This window comes from Cyprinodon tularosa, unplaced genomic scaffold, assembly GCF_016077235.1.
Source record: "Cyprinodon tularosa strain WSP-4 unplaced genomic scaffold, ASM1607723v1 ctg195, whole genome shotgun sequence".
NCBI classification, from domain to species: domain Eukaryota; kingdom Metazoa; phylum Chordata; class Actinopteri; order Cyprinodontiformes; family Cyprinodontidae; genus Cyprinodon; species Cyprinodon tularosa.
This window is the reverse complement of record NW_024038707.1, coordinates 1,130,099-1,149,175: the sequence shown is the minus strand read 5'-3', so window position 1 is coordinate 1,149,175 and position 19,077 is coordinate 1,130,099. Positions and strand designations below refer to the sequence as shown.

The following is a 19,077-nucleotide window of genomic DNA, read 5'->3' as shown; positions in this document are numbered from 1 at the left end:
TTGTGAAACAATAGATAATAGTCATAGACCGGTACGTTGGCTGGCTGATATATTTGGCGAATAGTAGAAGGGTTTTTTTTTTTTTATAGCGGCCGACACCTTTTTGCTGATTGATTTGTGCGTTCAGCAGCCATGCTTCCTTGCATTTGCTATCTGTTGTTAAATGTTTGGCATGATCTGTTATAAAACAATTAGGTTTTTGTTTATTTTAAGACTTGAGTAACATTTGCTTTCATTGTGTCATTTTTTATGTAAATGGAGGAAGAAAAAAGCAATATCTGCCTAAGGAATCAGTTGCAAAAACACTTGGCAGCAATATCAGTTGCTTATGCGGAAACAGAAATTGATATTGGCCTTAAAAAAGCCTATAATGGTCGATCCTTAGCAGGTAAGATGGAGGAAATGCCTTTGAGTCAATGAGTCGATGCAATTAACTGGTTTTCCTTAGATATTGGTGGATGAAATCGGTTTCACATCTAATCTATCAGCCAATCTCTAATTGATTGGCCAGCCCATCAATCGATTCACCCCTATTGCTGGATATATCTGCTACAGTTCCCCTCCATCGTTTCTTACCTTTGCCATGAGCTCTATAATCTCAACCTCTTAAATTATCATAAAACAGTTTGCATCAATTATCTCTACATATAATACTGGTGTGCAGTACGGGCATACATAATACTGCATCCATCAGTATTTATTGTGGGTTTGCACACACTTTTAATATATTGTGCAGCTGTAGATCTGACTAATTCTCTTGCAGCTCTTTGCTATGTTTATGTTACCATAGCAGCAATAAACTGCTGCGGTAGCATCAATCTCCGATTTCATGATTCTTCCATGTACTGTGAAAAACATGTTAACAGATGAAGAACTGATCTGACCACAAAAAAAAGGCACATAGGTAAGTGTAGAAACTGTTGGCATTTTGTGGCTTTCTAAGGCTGCATAAGTTGGACTACACATTCCGCGATGTGATTTAGTTCCTGGACCTATTTAAAAAGGATAATACCAGCTAGTAGGGGGGTGTAATGGTGGGCATAAATCACAGTTTGGTACCTTGCCCGGTTTTGAGGTCGCTCGTTGGCGTGGGTTTGGTTGAGAAGCGAAAAGAAGCCAAGGCCGAATGCTTCAGTTATTTTTGCATTCTTTTTTAACAGAAGATAATCCTCCAAAAAAGAAAAAAAGAAACAGAGAAAAAAGAGGAAATAGGAGGCTGTGTGTAGAACGAGCTCTGCTAAGCCCAAAACTAAACCTTACCACCTTAAAAAAATAAGTGGAAAAACTAATTTTTCAATCATTTTGGCCTCATCCATTAAATTAAAAAGCAATACTGAAAGGGATTACTATGATATTAAACACCTAATACCCCTGATAGGACACTGTTTGAACAGCACCTGGCTCTTAGTCGAACGCTTGGCTTAAATATGTTTTAATTTTCTTATTCTTTAAAAAAAAAATGTTAGTGGCACGTTAAAACTCGATTGCTTAAAGAATTATAAATCCTGCTTTATTATTCACCCACGCCGGTCGCCATTTTTCACCATGCTGGGTTGATGACGCAGTTATTCTGGACTGGAACACACAGAGTTAACGCTGGAAAGCTAACATTACCAGAGTGTTTGGTAATGTTTTGTGGTAAGGTAGCTTTAAGAAAGCACCTAATAAAATAAAAAAAATTACCGTTTACAATTTATTTTTCATACCTAATACAATAGGTATGAAAAATAAATTGTAAACGGTAATTTTTTTTATTTTATTTTTTTATAAACTTTATTATTTACAATACACAATAATACAAATCTGCATTTTGTACACATCACAAAACAACAAAAACATTTGCCAGGGGGAGCATTAACAGAAAACAAAAGTATGATAAGAAATGACAAAATAATCTTGTTTAAAGAAAAACAGAACCAAAGGTGACAAAAATACCAAATGCCACAGTAAATCAACACATTTATCTAAAATTCCAATTTGATTGCAAGCCAATAAAGTTGTTTTTGCTTTTTTTATTTGTTGAAGGTCGAATTGTAAATATATAATGTTTAAATTCAGTCAAAAAAACTGAAAAGTCAGATTTTTTTTTCTCAAAAATTTGCATTTTTGAAGATGAAATTTAGCCTTAATCATTAATAAATTCATAAGAAAAACTCTTCGCATTCATTCTTTCATTTTGTTGAAAACCAAACAGGATATTTACCCAATATAACTGAAATCCTATTGATAGTTTTGACACAATAAAAGTACAGAAGTGTTACCAAAATACTTTGGAATGATGACGAAACCAGAACAGATGAGTGACTGACTCTGGGCAAGTGTCACAGAAGGAATAGCTAACATCAATATCAGAGTTGAATTTCTTTAAATAGACTTTAACGGGGTAGATTCTACGGAAGAGGATTAGGGCCACTAAAAAAAAAAAAAATTTTTTAAGTTTTATTTCAGTTTAGTATGGGAAAAAAGTCAAAATTCTGACTTTAATCTCAGAATTCTGGCTTTTTTCCCATAATACACTGAAATAAAATTTTAAAATCAGTTAACTTTTTTTTTTTTTTTTCAGTGGCCCTAATCCTCTTCCGTAAGATTCTGTGTATGGGTTTAAAAGATACTTCTTTAACCTTGTTAGTGAGAAGAAAGTGATTCGGGAGCAGCCAGATAAATTTCCAGGACATATTAATATGAAAACGATCTCAGTATGGAACAACCACAGGAACAGAGGTCTCTTCCTTCTGAAACAGGGATCTAATTAATTTATTATTTTTACGAGGAACAGGGTTAAAGGCATACTATGCAATATTTTTCAGTTAATTAATGTGTTCCATAACATTTTGGATGATTAAATAAGTCATTTCAGGTCGAACAAAGGTTTTCTCGGCCTACCTGGTGGTCTGTAGGGGAAATACCGTACTTGCAGTTAGGGCTGCAACAACGAATCGATAAAATCGAAAAAAATCGACTTTTAAAAGCGTTGGCAACGAATTTCATCATCGATTAGTTGTGTCGCGCGATTAATGCGTCATCCGCCGCCGCCGTCATCACTGCCACTTGACTGAAACGGGGGAAGAAAAAAAATTACGGCAGAGCGAGCCAGCGCTGCAGGTGCGCAGTGTTGCCAACTCAGCGACTTTGTCGCTATATTTAGCGACTTTTCAGACCCTTCCAGCTACTATTTTTTTTAAAAAGCGACTAGCGACAAATCTGGCGACTTTTTACGGTGTCACTGGTGGCTTTTGGAGACTCTTACGTGAAAGCATGTATCGTTCCTACTCTGCCGTGGGGCGCCTCCCCCATCCCAACCCCGTTCTCCCACAGGAGTCCCTCTCAGCGCTGCAGTCAGAGCCGCAGGATGTTTCAGCGTCCAGACTGCAAATGAAGCATGCGTCGGGATTGACGGCGCAAATTGATCAAAATAATTAAAATAGCCTTTATAAATAAATTAACTTGCAAATTATTTTTATTTTGAAGTTTAAATCTTCTGGCAAAGATAAAGTAAAGAAGATCCCTCAATTTATGGAAGTAAAGCAGAATAAAATCCAGCAAGATCAGTAATATGTCAATTAATTATCTGCCACATTCCCATGTAAATATCTGTCTTTGGAGGATGTGTTTTTTAGCACCCCTAGTTCTCTCATTTTTATTCAAAATACAATTTATAATTTGAATCACAGGGCTATTTTTATCTCTATGGTTCAGTATTTTCTCAAGTAGCAACTTTAACTGCTATACTTTCCTGTCTTAAAAGGCAGAACTCTTCTAGTCTAAAAAAAAACTCATTTGTTGAAATGGGGGGCCTATTGTTTGAACCCCTTAGGGGCTTTTAAAAACAAAAATGTCTTTTTTTGCGCTTTATGAAACAAAGTAGCCTATATTTTGTGGATGTACAGCTACATTTCTCATGTAAGTTTGCGTAGTTTTTCATATTGCACCAGTACAGTTAATGAGCAACCTGTACTTGTGTGCTTGTTTGTTCTGTCTAAAATGTTTATTTTGGAATAAAAAGGTTAATATAAAAAATATTTTTTGTCCGATTCATCGATTAGTCGAAAAAATAATCGGCCGATTCATCGATTTTTAAAATAATCTTTAGTTGCAGCCCTACTTGCAATTGCAGGAGCCCTCGGCCCGCACCCACGGGCTCAGAAGTCTCGTGCATCGCGAGAGTCGGTCTTGCTTTACGGCGAGAACTGCTACACGCCCCCAGTGAAAGGCATGCTCGTTGCTAGCGCAGTGGCGATATTTGTGCAGTTATCATGGCGGAACCAGCGAGAAAATAGCGAAAGCCCATCCCATCCGACAGTCGGATAAATGTATGGGAAACTCCAACTTGGCTAACTACAATCTTTGTTATTTAGACACATGCATAACAAATAATATATGAAAATATGCAAAATTTTCAAACTCGAAAATTGTAACAAAATAGTCACTTACCGCAGTAGACATGGTGATTTGTTGCGTTCGCCTGTCTGCTAAGCTCAAAACAACCGCGCCTGGCTTGACGGAGAAACCAGGAGAACAGCTGAGCATATTTACGACAGTGCACTTTTACTTTCGCCCTCTTGGGGGAGCCTCGCTGGAAAATCAACACCGGTTGCATAGTATACCTTTAAGACAGATTTTGCCAACAGGAAAATGTATGGGAGTCAAAATGGGAGAATAACTGATTCTTGGTTTCTGTTTGAATAACATACAAATTATAAACGGTAATTAAAGTTAAGAGAATTGCTTCTGTTTAGTCATATTCTGTCTTTTCGTTTGGTTCTGACGTAATAGTTGCATTTCTAAATGTCAGGATTAGAAAGTGAAAGGATTTGTTTGCCGGTAAGCAGTCTGCTCTGCAGCTGACAGCGCCTGCTTGTAGCACTCAGAGCAGCGACAGAGAGAAGTCCCTCCCTGCTGGTGCTGATTTAGAGCGACGTGAGCTGCTAAAGTCGAGCCCCAGGGGCCTTTCGCCACGTTAAATGACACACACACGGCCCGCAACTGTCCTCCCAAGATCCTCGTCACAGGAACACTATGGACTGTGACACTGACCAGCGCACGCTGACAGGCGGGCTGGGACACAGCCACCCCCCTTCCACTAAACATGCAAACACACACAAACACGCAGGCCTGACAGTTCTGCCTCTGCGGTCTGTCAGAGCTGGTGCCAGGCCGCCTGCGTTTTGTATTTGAAGCTGCGCCTCGCACAAGAGAGGCTCGGCCAGTCAATAGACGGGCAGCTTGGACTCAGCGTGTGTTTTAGATGGGTGTCCTATTAGAGGAGCCTCCACTCTGAACTCCGTCTGCCTAATTAGAAAGGATCGGGCGAGAGAGAAAGCCCGCTCAGAGTGTGGCAGCTGAGGAGGTGGGCTCCACGGACTGCCAGTTTTGGCCGCTAAGAGACGATAGCCTCTTTTTTTCCCCCCTCTCTGTCTGCTGTGAGACAGGTTAGACTTTCTGCTGCTGGAGTCTGAGAGGAAGAGCACCTTAATAGGATGGAAAAGCCTGTTTGCAGAAGTGATCTTTGTTGCTTTCCCCTGTGCTTATCACACTTTGTCGGGATTTCAAGCACTCTCACTGAAAATGCTGCACTGCTTATAGAAACACGATGGCCTTGGGTCACGCTGACTCACAAACATGATTTTCTGTCATGAGCAGATTAGCTATCTTTAAATGACAGTAGGGTCAGCGGCGCTGTGCTTGAGCATGACAAGCTATGTTCGACACATCAAAAGCTCAGCGTCGCTTTATTTTCCGGCTCCTTTTCTCATAGTAAGAGCAGGTTTAAAGGGATAGTTCTGCATATTTGAAGTGAAGTTCTGCAGAGAGGTTATTAGCGATTAGGGGCTTTTCATCAAAGCAGCTCAATTATGGCAGGAAAATAACTATTTGTACAATTACACAGGCTATATCTGGAAATAACAGTTATTTTTTACTTCTCTTATCGAGCTTGAAAACAATTCCACATTTGTAAATGAAACCTTATTAGAGTTTCATTATTTGTAATTAATATTTGGTATATCTAGCAGTAGCTAAAGTTAGCATACATACAAAATAATAATGTATGCTTGTAAAATTGTTTCAATGCAATAATAATATCTAAAATCAGTGAACTTTAAAAGCAAGACTTCCTGAATTCCTTTAGAAATTCACCTATTTTGTCACGTATTACAAATTAGCCTTTTGTGTTACATCATGAAATTATCAAGCTTTATGTTTGATATTCTTAAAAAATAATTACCTAAAAAACATTGTTATATGTAAAATACTATCTTGCATAAAGCTACAAAGTCTTCTTTTAACGTACGTCCTTATTTACCGAGGTAGCTAAGGTAGCTTTAGCATACCTAAGTAGCGGTATGCTAAAGTAGCCAGCTAACGCTAGCTCACAAATATCGTGTTTCCTTATGACTGGTTATTCGTTAAATTTTTTCTTGCTGTTATTTTTTCACAACGTCATTATAAATATCTCAAAAACTCATTTTGTTATGGAAACTTTGTTCATTCACATCAAGATAAAAAAACAGGTTAGACATTTTGAAGTTGGTTGGTTTCATTATTCACTTAACCAGAAACGGTTCAACCACCAAGTCTTAAGATCTAGTCTAGATTTAGTATAAATGAAGACTGGATGACCCTGGAAAATAAAGCTAATGCATAGTCTGACACGGCTGCGATAAACAAGAATTATTAAAACATTAACGTCCAGTTTTAATATTTCACTCATTTATATGCAAATGAAATCTTATTAAACTGAGATTAAACTGCGATTCCAAAAATCTTCCTGAATGAAACAGGTACTGAGGTCTTTGAGGCAGAAAGGTATGTTGGTAAAAAAAAAAAAAACATAAATAAAATAAACTACTGTCAGGGCTCGATGTTAACCATCGCCCGATTGCCCGGAGCAAGTAGTTTTTATTGTTGGGAGAGCACAAATTTGATTGCATTTGCCTGCCGGGCAAGTTCAATGATCGCAAAAAAAACCCCAGAAGCATTGCCTGCGCCATTTTTGTTGTTTTGTACACATTCTCGTGTGATTTGAAAAAGCCGGGTAATTTTCCACCAGATGGCGTGATTTTTGTCCACCTAGCGGTAATTTTGATGTAGTTACCAAAAAGAAAAACAAGCTAGAAAGCGCTATCCTCGTGAGACCATCATGATCTCGCGAGCTTTCAAGGTTTCACTCGCAGATCAGTCTGGCTACTTTCCGTTAAAGAAAATTTGGATCCGTTCACCAAACGAACGTCCAATCAGCGTTGGCTTTGAGGCGGGTTGAGGTGTGACGCAACGAGAAGCGTGACAGTTCAGTCTAAAGAACATGGCGGCTTCAGCTGATGAAACTAGCGTTAGTGTGGCTATCGAGCAAGTTTTATTGGTATTACAGAGTATTTCTTCACTAAAGGAAGAGCAAAACACTGCTCTGGAGGCTTTTCTCAGAGGAAAAGATGTTTTTGCTCTTCTCCCGACTGGTTTCGGCAAGAGTTTGATCTATCAATTGGCTCCTCTTCGTCGTTGCTCTGTTCGTACGTCATATGCTTCGTTGATCTGATTGGTTTATTTGGCCCGTCTATCACCAACATAGGCCAATCAGCTAACCAGTATTTTCGCCCCTTCCCAAAATTACTTCAACGGAAGGTTTCCAGATGGATATGAGGAGCAAATCCATCTGGCGGAGTCAGGTTAAGAAAGAGGCAGTCTTCTGTACAGTGATGCAGGTCATACATTAAAAAAATGTTCATTGAGAGGTGCATTTAAATGTTATTCAGCTAAGCATGTTAAATTGGTGACCTGTTATTTCAGGGAAAACTAATTCTGAGTCAGTTTAAAGTCAGGGAATTCTGAAATGATGTCAGACTGTGGAAACCCTCTATAAAATAACTATGTATAATGATTCTCTAGAAAAGTCACATTATATTAATAGTATTATCTTCTATAAACATATTAGACTCTAAAATAAAAGTTATTCATTTGTGACATTGACTTCTGTCTTGTGATTTATCTTAAGTTTTTAACCTGTGACGTATTTTTTGTAGATTTTTAACATTACAATTTATATTTTTCCAAGCACAAAGCAGTTTAAAGCAAAGTTTAGTTTGAAAAGAATGTGCAGGAAGGATTGAAAAGCATGTTAACACGGTAATGTAGGCTTGAGTTCATTATCTGACGAATGCATATACACACCAGGAACCTGGAAACTTAAGAAATACTGAATTACAAAAAACATTTAAAAAACAAACATGTTTAATTGATATATATATAGAAAAATGAATATGAGGAACTATATTTATCAAACATTATACTGGGCAAGTAAAAATTGTTTCTGGGCAAATGAAATGTGAAAGTCAATGCTTTTTACTCTGAGGATGTGTTTTGCACACCCTCTGCCTCCAACCTTCCATTTTCGGTTTAAATATTCAATTAAATGTTTTTAAATGTTGCCTTTTAGGAGTGCTTAAAGTAGTAGAGCGCTGTGATGTTTTTCAGACAGGCGTTGTTGAGGTCTGAAAGGGTCTTGCAGCCTCCACCTGCTCCACCTATTTCCAATGTATTCTAAAAACGCTGATGCCCTTTGATTAGAACCTCACTTTACATTTTCCGTCCCTTTAAGGTGCATTGATCTATTTGTGTTTCTATGCAGAACATAATGCTCTACCATATGGTTTATTTTCTGCTCTGAAGCTACCTATTGTTTCCTTTTTATAAAGCTATTCAAACATTTCTTTAACAGGCAGGATCGAGTCAGCGCTGCACAGGGAGGATGACTAAACCCTCTCTTGTGTATTTTAACACCGTCTGCCCACCTTCCTCAGTGCCTACATGTGTGTTTATGTCTGTGTGTTTTGTGCAGCCATCCCCTCGGCCCCTCGCAACGTCATATCCAGCGTGAACGAGACCTCTCTGTCCTTGGAGTGGGAGGAACCTGAGGACACGGGCGGGCGGGGGGACCTGGTCTACAACGTGGTGTGCAAGAAGTGTCTACGCGACCGGAGCCCGTGCACGCGCTGCGATGACAACGTGGACATCGCTCCGCGCCGCCTGGGGATGAGGCAGAGGAAGGTGGTGGTGAGGAACCTGCAGGCTCACACCCGCTACAGCTTCGAGGTCCAGGCTGTCAACGGGGTGTCTGGGAAAAACCCGTCCTCTCCTAACTACTCCACCGTCAACATCACCACCAACCAGGCCGGTTAGTAGATCCATCACAGACTTAGGAAGTGTCTGCAAGTTAATTCATGGGGGGGCTCCAATCAATACCACTTAACGTCACGATGGTACAGCCCGCTTAAAGGATCCTAGTTTCAGTCAGTGTCAATGAGCTCCTTAATGAGACTTTGGTATCAACCGAGGTTCTAACACGAAGAGTAAACAGTGTAGAAGAAGCTCATTGAGAGCGACAGCTGGACAAATGCTCGGCTGCAGCTCTGCCTTCAGGAAGAGGCAGATAAATTCTGCTTTATATCCCCACCGTCAGCACTCAGTAGACTGAGCAGCTCCTTATCATGCATCTTGACAAATGTCACCTTCCAACATCGCCACTTAAATATATGCAACATCATCATCAACCCAACTGTTCAGAGCCCTCTCCCAGACTGCAGTTACTCTCCCCGTTAACCTGCTCTCAATCACCTCACTGCAGAACATGAACCCAGCTCGGCGACTAGAAGCCGAGTCCGTCCTCACAAATCAATAAAAAGCACGACGGTGAAGGTGAATCATCTGCTTCTTATGCTAAATATGTTCAGGTGGGAGTCGCTGGAAGTTGGAATACCTTAATGTTTTTCCTTTTGCTTTACTTCCAAGTGCTTTTTGGTCATGAGTTCAACGCTGAAGGTAAACTTCACCTTATTTAGATGTGACTCAAAGTGGAACCTACGCACAATGCCTTATTTAGACCCGCATCTGTCTATTGATGTTCACAGAGAAATGTTTGAATGTCTGTCTTCTCTGTAATTTATCAGTACTTTCATTTAGGGACTGGCTGGAGGTAATGCATAAATCTGAGAAGGGGATTAATTTTTTTTTGCGGATCAGAATCTGAAAGGTGTGCTGTGTTTGAACTTCGTAAAACCGTCACATGCTGTCAGAGGAGACTTTTCTCTTGCCTATTTTCCTGAGGAAAAGCTTCTGCATCAGTAGTTTGGATAGATGGGATCAGTTGTATTTATGTGCTGGACCCGGTCAGTAAGCTTTAACCTGAACCAGTGTTTCCCCAAAATTTTCTTTTCTCGTTGGGCCTTTTTTATGTTACATAAAGGCTTCTCCCATTCCCTTCAATTATCCCCAAAACATTTCCACAGCTGGACAAAGAAAATAAACTGTAGTGAATCAAATATTGCGATAAAAACAAACTCTAATCTCAGGTCATAGGCATTCCAAATAAAGTTAAAAACAATCCACTTAACTTTGTTTTCAAGTTTGAAGACGTTTCTCTTCCCATCCAGGAAACTTTTTCAATTCAAAATGTCAGAAATAGCGTTGAATTCGAGGCTTTATACAGCAGCTCAACAAAGCCTTGTATGGCTACAATGCAGCAATTGAGTTGATTTCTTTCCGCTATCATCGCAACCCCTGTTAGGGGTGTTAAGTTTCCCCAACCTTAAAGGCATACTATGCAACATTTTTCAGTTAATTAATGTGTTCCATATCGTTTTGGATGATTAAATGAGTCATTTCAGGTCGAACAAAGGTTTTCTCGGCCGCCCTGGTGGTCTGTAGGGGAAATACCATAAGGCTCAGAAGTCTCGTGCATCGGGAGAGTCGGTCTTGCTTTACGGCGAGAACTGCTACACGCCCCCAGTGAAAGGCATGCTCGTTGCTAGCGCAATGGCGATATTTGTGCAGTTATCATGGCGGAACCAGCGAGAATTTTCAAACTCGAAAATTGTATCAAAATAGCCACTTACCGCAGTAGACATGGTGATACATTGCATTCGCCTGTCTGCTAAGCTCAAAACAACCACGCCTGGCTTGACGGAGAAACCAGGAGAACAGCTGTGCACATTTACGACAGTGCACTTTTACTTTTGCCCTCTGGGGGGAGCCTCGCTGGAAAATAAACACCGGTTGCATAGTATACCTTTAACCTACAAAAAATTATAACAAAGACAGTGCAAGATTTTTCCTGAAATGCTTTGCAAAGGGGAGAACAGTATCAATCTCTGCATCTCCGTTTGGCTCAACACTTGCCAGGCTTTTTATTGAGCAGTCAACACATTACGACAGCAGGCGTTAGCTTCGATTACGCAATCTCTTAGACATAGCATGAACTTTTAAGATAGGGAACTTGCCTGGTTTCAGTATAGGCTTTACACAAGGTGTCGGGGTTATGACTTTTCACTTCTCTGCTTCTTAAATAAACAAAAGGAAAGTATTCTTGCAAAACATTTGACTGTCTTATGACCTTCATACACTATTTCCAATGATGAGAGTAACATATAGAAAAACAAATGATTGAGAGCAATATAAAACATATAAATGAATAAAACAGAAGTCATAATAACTCCAACAACCCCCCACCCCCTTACAGGGGAACAGCCTGTTCAGCAGGCTAAAAATTCCCTTTAACGACCCCCTTTCAGTGGCTAAGAAAGAAGCCAAACGACCTGGATTCCACAAGCCAGGCACAAGCCAATTGATAGATCAAACTCTTGCCGAAACCAGTCGGGAGAAGAGCAAAAACATCTTTTCCTCTGAGACAAGCCTCCAGAGCAGTGTTTTGCTCTTCTTTCAGGGAAGAAATACTCTGTAATTCCGATAAAACTTGCTCGATAGCCACGCTAACGCTAGTTTCATGGGCTGAAGCCGCCATGTTCTTTAGACTGAACTGTCGCGCTTCCTCGTTGCGTCACACCTCAACCCGCCTCAAAGCCAACGCTGATTGGACGTTCGTTTGGTGAACGGCTCCAAATTTTCTTCAACGGAGAGTCTCCAGACTGATTAGCGAGTGAAATCTTGAAAGCTCGCGAGATCAGGATGGTCTCACGAGGCTAAAGATTCTTCTCATGACATGAAATTTATCTCTAACGATAGACGATACGGTGATTGTCCTCTCAGGTTTATTCACAGGAGCACAGAATTATGTTTTAAATCTGAACTCCAATGTGCTGAAACGGTCAGATAATTGGAAGTAAATATCGTTCCTGGTTGTTATCGTTCATGTCTGTTCCTTTCTCAGGTGATTTCACTCTCAGCTTCCATTGCACCAACTTCCTGCTCACTAATTAAGAGTCCTGGATGCTTCCCTCATTATCTTCCTCTGTGTGTGTTTATCTTCGTGGATTTTCAGCTGTCTTGTTTCCCATCTTTCCTCTGCTGTCGGTAGTCTTCCTGGATTTCCGAATCTAGGCTCTTTTTTTCTCGACACTCCAAGGATTTCTGCACCAAGTCAAATTAAAATGTCGTCAGATTTTAATCATATAGAAACAGGCTTTGTTTTTTTACAGCACTGATCCTAAATGTGTTCATACGTTTGCTTCCTGCAGAAAAGGACAGTATGGTAATTTTGTTGTATGGGTTTAATAAAAGGAAAAAAAGGTCTGAGCTCCCTCCTCTCTGCTTTGCGGCGTTATAATGAGCGGGTATGCAGTACCCCGACCATTTCGCTCCTTCCTCGTTCAATGGCACAGCTTGAACAGGATTAATTATTTTGTTTGAAGAAATCCTCCTTTACCGTCGCTGATCCAAATCAGGCATGAGCTGATCAGAACCCCCCCAGTTTTTAGGGAACTTTTATCTGCCGACTTATTTTTCTTTCAAAGAAATATCGTAATGGAAAAAGTTAATAGACTTCTTTGTTTTTCATCAAATATCTTTTAATTTTAATGTTTGTAATGCAAAGAATAATTAGAAAAAATACCAAGTTTATTACATACTTATTTGAATAAAAACAGGGTCATTTTAGTTGAATAAGGTGTTAATAGATTGTATAATCACTGCTTTTGGTTCAGTGATGTTTTTATGTCTTGTAATTTTTTCTTCCAATAAATATTTTCCCTCAATTTGAGCAGATAAACAGTAATATTTTCCAATAGAATAAGATGATTTACATTTAAAAGTAATAATAAAAAAGATATCTATTTTCTTATTTAAAGTGTATAATATATAATTATCTTCTTCTAAGATCAAAAAATGATCACTTGCTCAAATTAAGGGGAAATACACAAAGATTTTGAATTTGGCAGGGAAGAGAGCTGATAAAAAACAGACAGAGCCATTAAGAGCTCTTTAAAGGTTTTGCAGTAAAAGTTAAATGGAAATTTGAAAATGGAAAGAAAATGCAGTCCAAAATTAAAAAAAAATTAAATAAGTTTTGAGAATCTTTTTTGTCAAATTTTATTTCAGCAAACTATTTTATGGCAAATATTTTTCACATTCGATTTTTTTCAAATTAGATTTTTTTTAACCCTTTAAAGCCTGAACCAGGAAATAATTGACAGAAGATTCAAATTTTCCAAAATTAGAATTGTCATTGAACTTTGTGACAAATGAAATAACTATATAAATTTTGTAAAAACATGAAATTACATCATTTATTTACACATTTCTATATCATCTTTTTAATGTTTTCTGTTTACTACATGTGTCTGATTATGTAAGTCAAGGTTTCAAAAACAAAAACATCACACTGATGATGCAGAGGTTTCAAAATCTCCTGTATCAAATATGTTACACTTTACTTTAAAGGGTTAAAACATATTTTCAAAGATTTTTTAAAAAGAATTTATAGTTTAATGTTTGTGAATATTCTTTTCAAATTGCATTTTACATATCAGATTCTCTTTACTTCATGCTCAATGCATACTCTCCCTCTTGACTAATTAAAAATGTTGTTGCTAACTTCCAGCGGACCAATAGAAACTGACCCCAGAAGAAAAGAGAATATGATCTGTAGAACGCAATTTGAAGAGAATGCAATCCTTAAAGCTCTATCCCAAAAAAAGAGAAATTCAAAAAAATTAACATTTGAGAAATAAAAATTGTAAAACATGAAATATATACATATATATAAAAAAAGAGATAAAATGATTAGAAAAAAGAAAATCTATGAAAAAGAAAAAAAAACTTACTACAAGACCTATTTCTGGACTGTATTTATTTCTTCTTTTTAAAATTTCCATTTACTAAGCGTGTTATTTGGTAGCAACAATAATGGAACAAAGTTCCCCCCATAAGAGGTCATCAGGTTCTGATCCACAGCCATTTTCTCAGCGGGTTTGTAAGGAATACTTAGACATGCTAACACGCTGTCCTTTTTGGGTTTCTCCCTGCAGCTCCTTCAGCTGTGCCAACAGTCCATCTGATGCGCTCCACTGCAGACACCCTCAGCCTGTCATGGCTGCCCCCTGAGAAACCCAACGGCGTCATCCTCGACTATGAGATTAAATACCAGGAGAGAGTAAGCCTTATTTCACCAGCATGCACGCCGACTTTACATTATGTGGTGCATATGGGGGTGTGTGATGTGATGAGGGTCTGTAGTTGAACTCGGCCGCCTGTAACTTGTTCATCCTGCATCATTAGCATCAATCAATTCCCTGAGAACGCCCAGCAGACGTAGTGCTGCCAATTTGTAGCCTCTGATGGTTAAACCTCAGGCTTTCTGACACCACTGCTGCACTAAAACAAGTTAAGGGTCAGCTGCAGCTATTTTAGCAGCTCCAGTTTCAGGATTTTCGCAGTTCTTAAAGGCACAGTCATATTTCCAACGCTGCAACAAAAGAACATAACTAATAATATAACATCAATTTGACATCATCTCTTCATCTTTTAAACCTTCATTCCAGGAGCTGTGATGTAGTGAAACGACTCTTATCATGTTCACATAGTCATTTGCATTAGATTAGCTTGAGCGGAGGATTTTACGTGCCAGCGTGGCAGGTCGAGGCAGAACAGCATTTTGAAATTAATTATGCTTCACATTTTATAAGAGAAAATGAATATGAGGATGAATAATTCACTTATAATGTCTAGGGTCTGTGCATGTTCTCGTAATTGGATTTTCTCCTCTGAAGCTGTTAAAGACAAACAGGAAAACAGTGGCCGTTTTTGCTTTAAGATGCTAAAAAAAGTGTAGAATTAAAGCAGAAAGCACTTTGCTTCTTATGTCATAAAAAGGATAAGCGGGAATTTTATTTAGTTATTTTTATGGTTTATTTAGAATAAATCCTTGCATGAATGCTCACCTTGCACAAATTAGTACGGAAGAGGATTAGGGCCACTGAAAAAAAAAAAAGTTAACAGATTTTTAGATTTTATTTCAGTTGAACATGGGGGAAAAAAGTCAGAATTCTGACATTAATCTCAGAATTCTGACTTTAATCTCAGAATTTTGGATCTTAATGTACATGGGCACCATGAAGGAAGAGATGTGGGAGCACTCAGCTTCACTGACAAAGATGTGAGTTGTTTGAGGTGGCCAGTGACACATTGGTGGAAAATGACGGAATTAGGCAACTTTTTACGTGCCCGAGGGGTCCCCTCATTAATGGAAGAGCAGAAAGTCATTAAAACAAGAGAGCTAGTCTCTAAAACAGACATGGCTATGGCTTGATGCTAACATGTTTGTTAGCTGTCAGAATTCTGAGAAAAAAGTCAGAATTCTGAGATTAAAATCAGAATTCTGAGATTAAAATCCAAATTCTGAAAGAAAGTCAGAATTCTGAGATTAAAGTCCGAATTCTGAGAAAAAAGTCAAAATTCTGAGATTAAAGTTAAAATTCTGAGATTAAAGTCAGAATTCTGAGAAAAAAGTCGGAATTTTGAGAAAAAAGTCAGAATTCTGAGATTAAAATCAGAATTCTGAGAAAAAAGTCAGAATTCAGAGATCAAAGTAAAAATTCTGAGATTAAAGTCAGAATTCTGAGATTAAAATCAGAATTTTGAGATTAAAGTCCAAATTCTGAAAGAAAGTCAGAATTCTGAGATTAAAGTCAGAATTCTGAGAAAAAAGTCAAAATTCTGAGATTAAAGTTAAAATTCTGAGATTAAAGTCAGAATTCTGAGAAAAAAGTCAGAATTCTGAGAAAAAAGTCAGAATTCAGAGATCAAAGTAAAAATTCTGAGATTAAAGTCAGAATTCTGGGAAAAAAAAGTCAGAATTCTGAGATTAAAATCAGAATTCTGGGAAAAAAAGTCAGAATTCTGAGAAAAAAGTCAGAATTCAGAGATCAAAGTAAAAATTCTGAGATTAAAGTCAGAATTCTGAGAAAAAAGTCAGAATTCTGAGATTAAAGTAAAAATTCTGAGAACAAAGTCAGAATTCTGAGAAAAAAAGTCAGAATTCTGAGATTAAAGTCAGAATTCTGAGAAAAAAGTCAGAATTCTGAGAAAAAAGTCAGAATTCTGAGAAAAAAGTCAGAATTCTGAGATTAAAATCAGAATTCTGAGAAAAAAGTCAGAATTCTGAGATTAAAGTAAAAATTCTGAGATTAAAGTCAGAATTCTGAGAAAAAAATCAGAATTCTGAGAAAAAAATCAGAATTCTGAGATCAAAGTCAGAATTCTGACTTTTTTTCCCTTGTTAAACTGAAAGAAAATTTAAAAATCAGTTAACTTTTTATTTTTTTTCAGTGGCCCTAATCCTCTTCTGTAAAGTAGACACATACAGTATAAAACCAATATATGTTTAAAGATGGAGACGGATATGTTTGTCCAAACTGATCAAACATCTAACTTGTGTTTGTTTTAAAATATAATCCATTTCTTTCTTTATTTGGTCAAACATTTAATGAGGAAAAGGACAGTGAATGTAGCAAACATACTGCCAGATCAAACCTGTCAGAGTAATGACTGATATGTTAAAAATGAACAATGACACTGAAAAGTGATTGCTGTCCATTTTTATTACCTGATATATACAGAAATCAGTGCTAGAAAAGCTGTTAGATATCTTTCAGATTGCATTTTTTATTTAATATACGCACATAAACCACACTCCACTCCATTATAAACATTTTGGTTGTGCAGATTCAGCATCATGAGACCCAATACGTGGCTAATAATGTTAGCATCTTCAGGCCGATGGCTGTTCCCTTTCAGACTAATATTCTTACACCGCATCCAACAGCCATCCCTGTCAACTTATAAATTAATAAACACAATGCTAATAAACGCAATGCTAAGAAACACAATAACAGTAAGTGCAACCTGATTGTAAATGTCTGTGTTAGTTAACTAATTGAAGCCTCACTTTCCTTAATATAAACAGTCAAGCTAACGTTAGCTTAGCTCATGCTAAGTTCCCAATTTAACATTATCAGTTTAAAGCATATTTCTACCGTCAGAACACATTTATGACTGTGTTGAGCTAAGTTATTAAACTGATAAATGTAGCAAATTTTTTTATTTTTTGAGAAAAAAAGCTATTAGCCTAAAGGTGCTTTGCTAGCGTTATTAGCCACAACTACGAAGAAAAGAGAATTGTCTCCTAAGAGGTGCAATTTCCTGGAAAGTAGCCAATGACACTAATTTCTTCACAGTAATTTCCACCTTCAAAGTCACAAAAGTTGACACGAAAACACAGAAACTGATAAACACAGGAGTGCGAGAGAGCCTACAAGGGTATGGAGTGAAGTTTGTTCCATTATTGTTGCAGCAAAGAACCAGTATTTCAAATTGTGCTTTACAAATCACATTATCTTAAATTCAAGCCCAATAAAGATGTTGTTTCTGATGTCCATGCAGACCAACAGAAATGTGTCTTAACCCCTCACTCCAGAGGGAAGCCCGCCCCCAGAAGTAAAGGAAATGTAACTTTAAAAAGAATGCAAAAAAATGTATAAAGAAATGTACAAAATCAAATGTGAAAACCGCTAACGCAGCTTATTTTTTTTTATATTTTTTTTTTTAGTATGAAGTTTTGAAAGTTTTATATCTGGATAACTTTTTTTTTTATTACAATTAACAAAATATGTGCAACAATAATGGAAAGAAATTCATTCCATACCACTGCATAGAAAGCAAGCCACTATAAGAGAGGAGGCATGCATTCATGTATGTGACCTATTTGGATCTTGTGATATTAAATCCAATATAACTACTGTGTAGTCTGTATGTATATATTTTTTAATATTATTGATAAGGACAGTAAATTTCTGCTTTGCAAATGCAATAACACATCAGTAACTTTGTAGTCATCCCTTAGCTCTCTACTACGCAGATATTTTTATATCTAAGTGAAACATATTCCAGGACATAACAACTTTTTCTTTTTTATGCTTTTTTTGTACTATATATATATATATATATATATATATATATATATATATATATATTTATATATATATATATATATATATATATATATATATATATATATATATATATATATATATATATATATATATATATATATATATATATAGTATTTTTTATCTTTAATGGTATCTTGCTATAACTCTTTTTACTTTATATAAGCTAATGGAGCTAATGGAGGATTAATCCTAAGGGATAAATAAAGTTGAGTCTATGTCTAACTCTAATCTGAACCAATCAGAAAACATTCAAAATATGTCAGGAGAGCAGTTAAAGTGTCTTTGAAATAAAAATGCTCGAATGATGATTTGAGTGCAAAATTTAGTCAGAACCACAACGTCATGAAGAGCTCCTCTACTTCCTGTCCTACACTAAAAGAAAGGTTTCTGAGCTGATATTTAAAATGCTGTTCGATCTTGGTTCCCTCCCCTGGATATTTTCTTTTTTTAAAGTATGATGAAATCAACTTGCTAAACCGTGAATCCAATATCTACCAATGGCAGCCATGTTGAATTGTTTGCAACTGGAGTTTTCCTAAGAAGAATGACCCACATCTGTTTTAATGTTGTTGTTCTCTGTCAGGAACAGGGGATGATGCACACCATCACATCCCAGCACAGCTCAGCCAAGCTGGAGGGGCTGAGGCCGGCCACCGCCTACGTGGTGCAGGTCAGAGCTCGGACGGTCGCTGGATACGGACGCTACAGCAACCCCATGGACTTCAGCACCAACCTGCACAGTACGAATTTTTCTGTCCCTTAAAGGAATAGTACACCCAAAACATGATTAGCCTTCATTTTCTACTCACCCCCATGCTGAACAACACTCTGGAGTACTTTTTTGATA

General features: G+C 37.5%; 1 protein-coding gene across 3 annotated transcripts in view; it reads left to right on the top strand.

The window, feature by feature from the left end:
• The window catches only part of ephb3a (eph receptor B3a), a 104,744-nt gene that overhangs the window by 43,330 nt on the left and 42,337 nt on the right, over nt 1-19,077 (top strand). For all 3 annotated transcript variants that reach the window (XM_038283528.1, XM_038283530.1, XM_038283529.1), the window contains exons 5-7: nt 8,831-9,166; nt 14,250-14,374; nt 18,814-18,970. In XM_038283528.1, the coding sequence (XP_038139456.1) occupies nt 8,831-9,166; nt 14,250-14,374; nt 18,814-18,970 (618 nt within the window). The remainder of the gene's footprint in view (nt 1-8,830; nt 9,167-14,249; nt 14,375-18,813; nt 18,971-19,077) is intronic.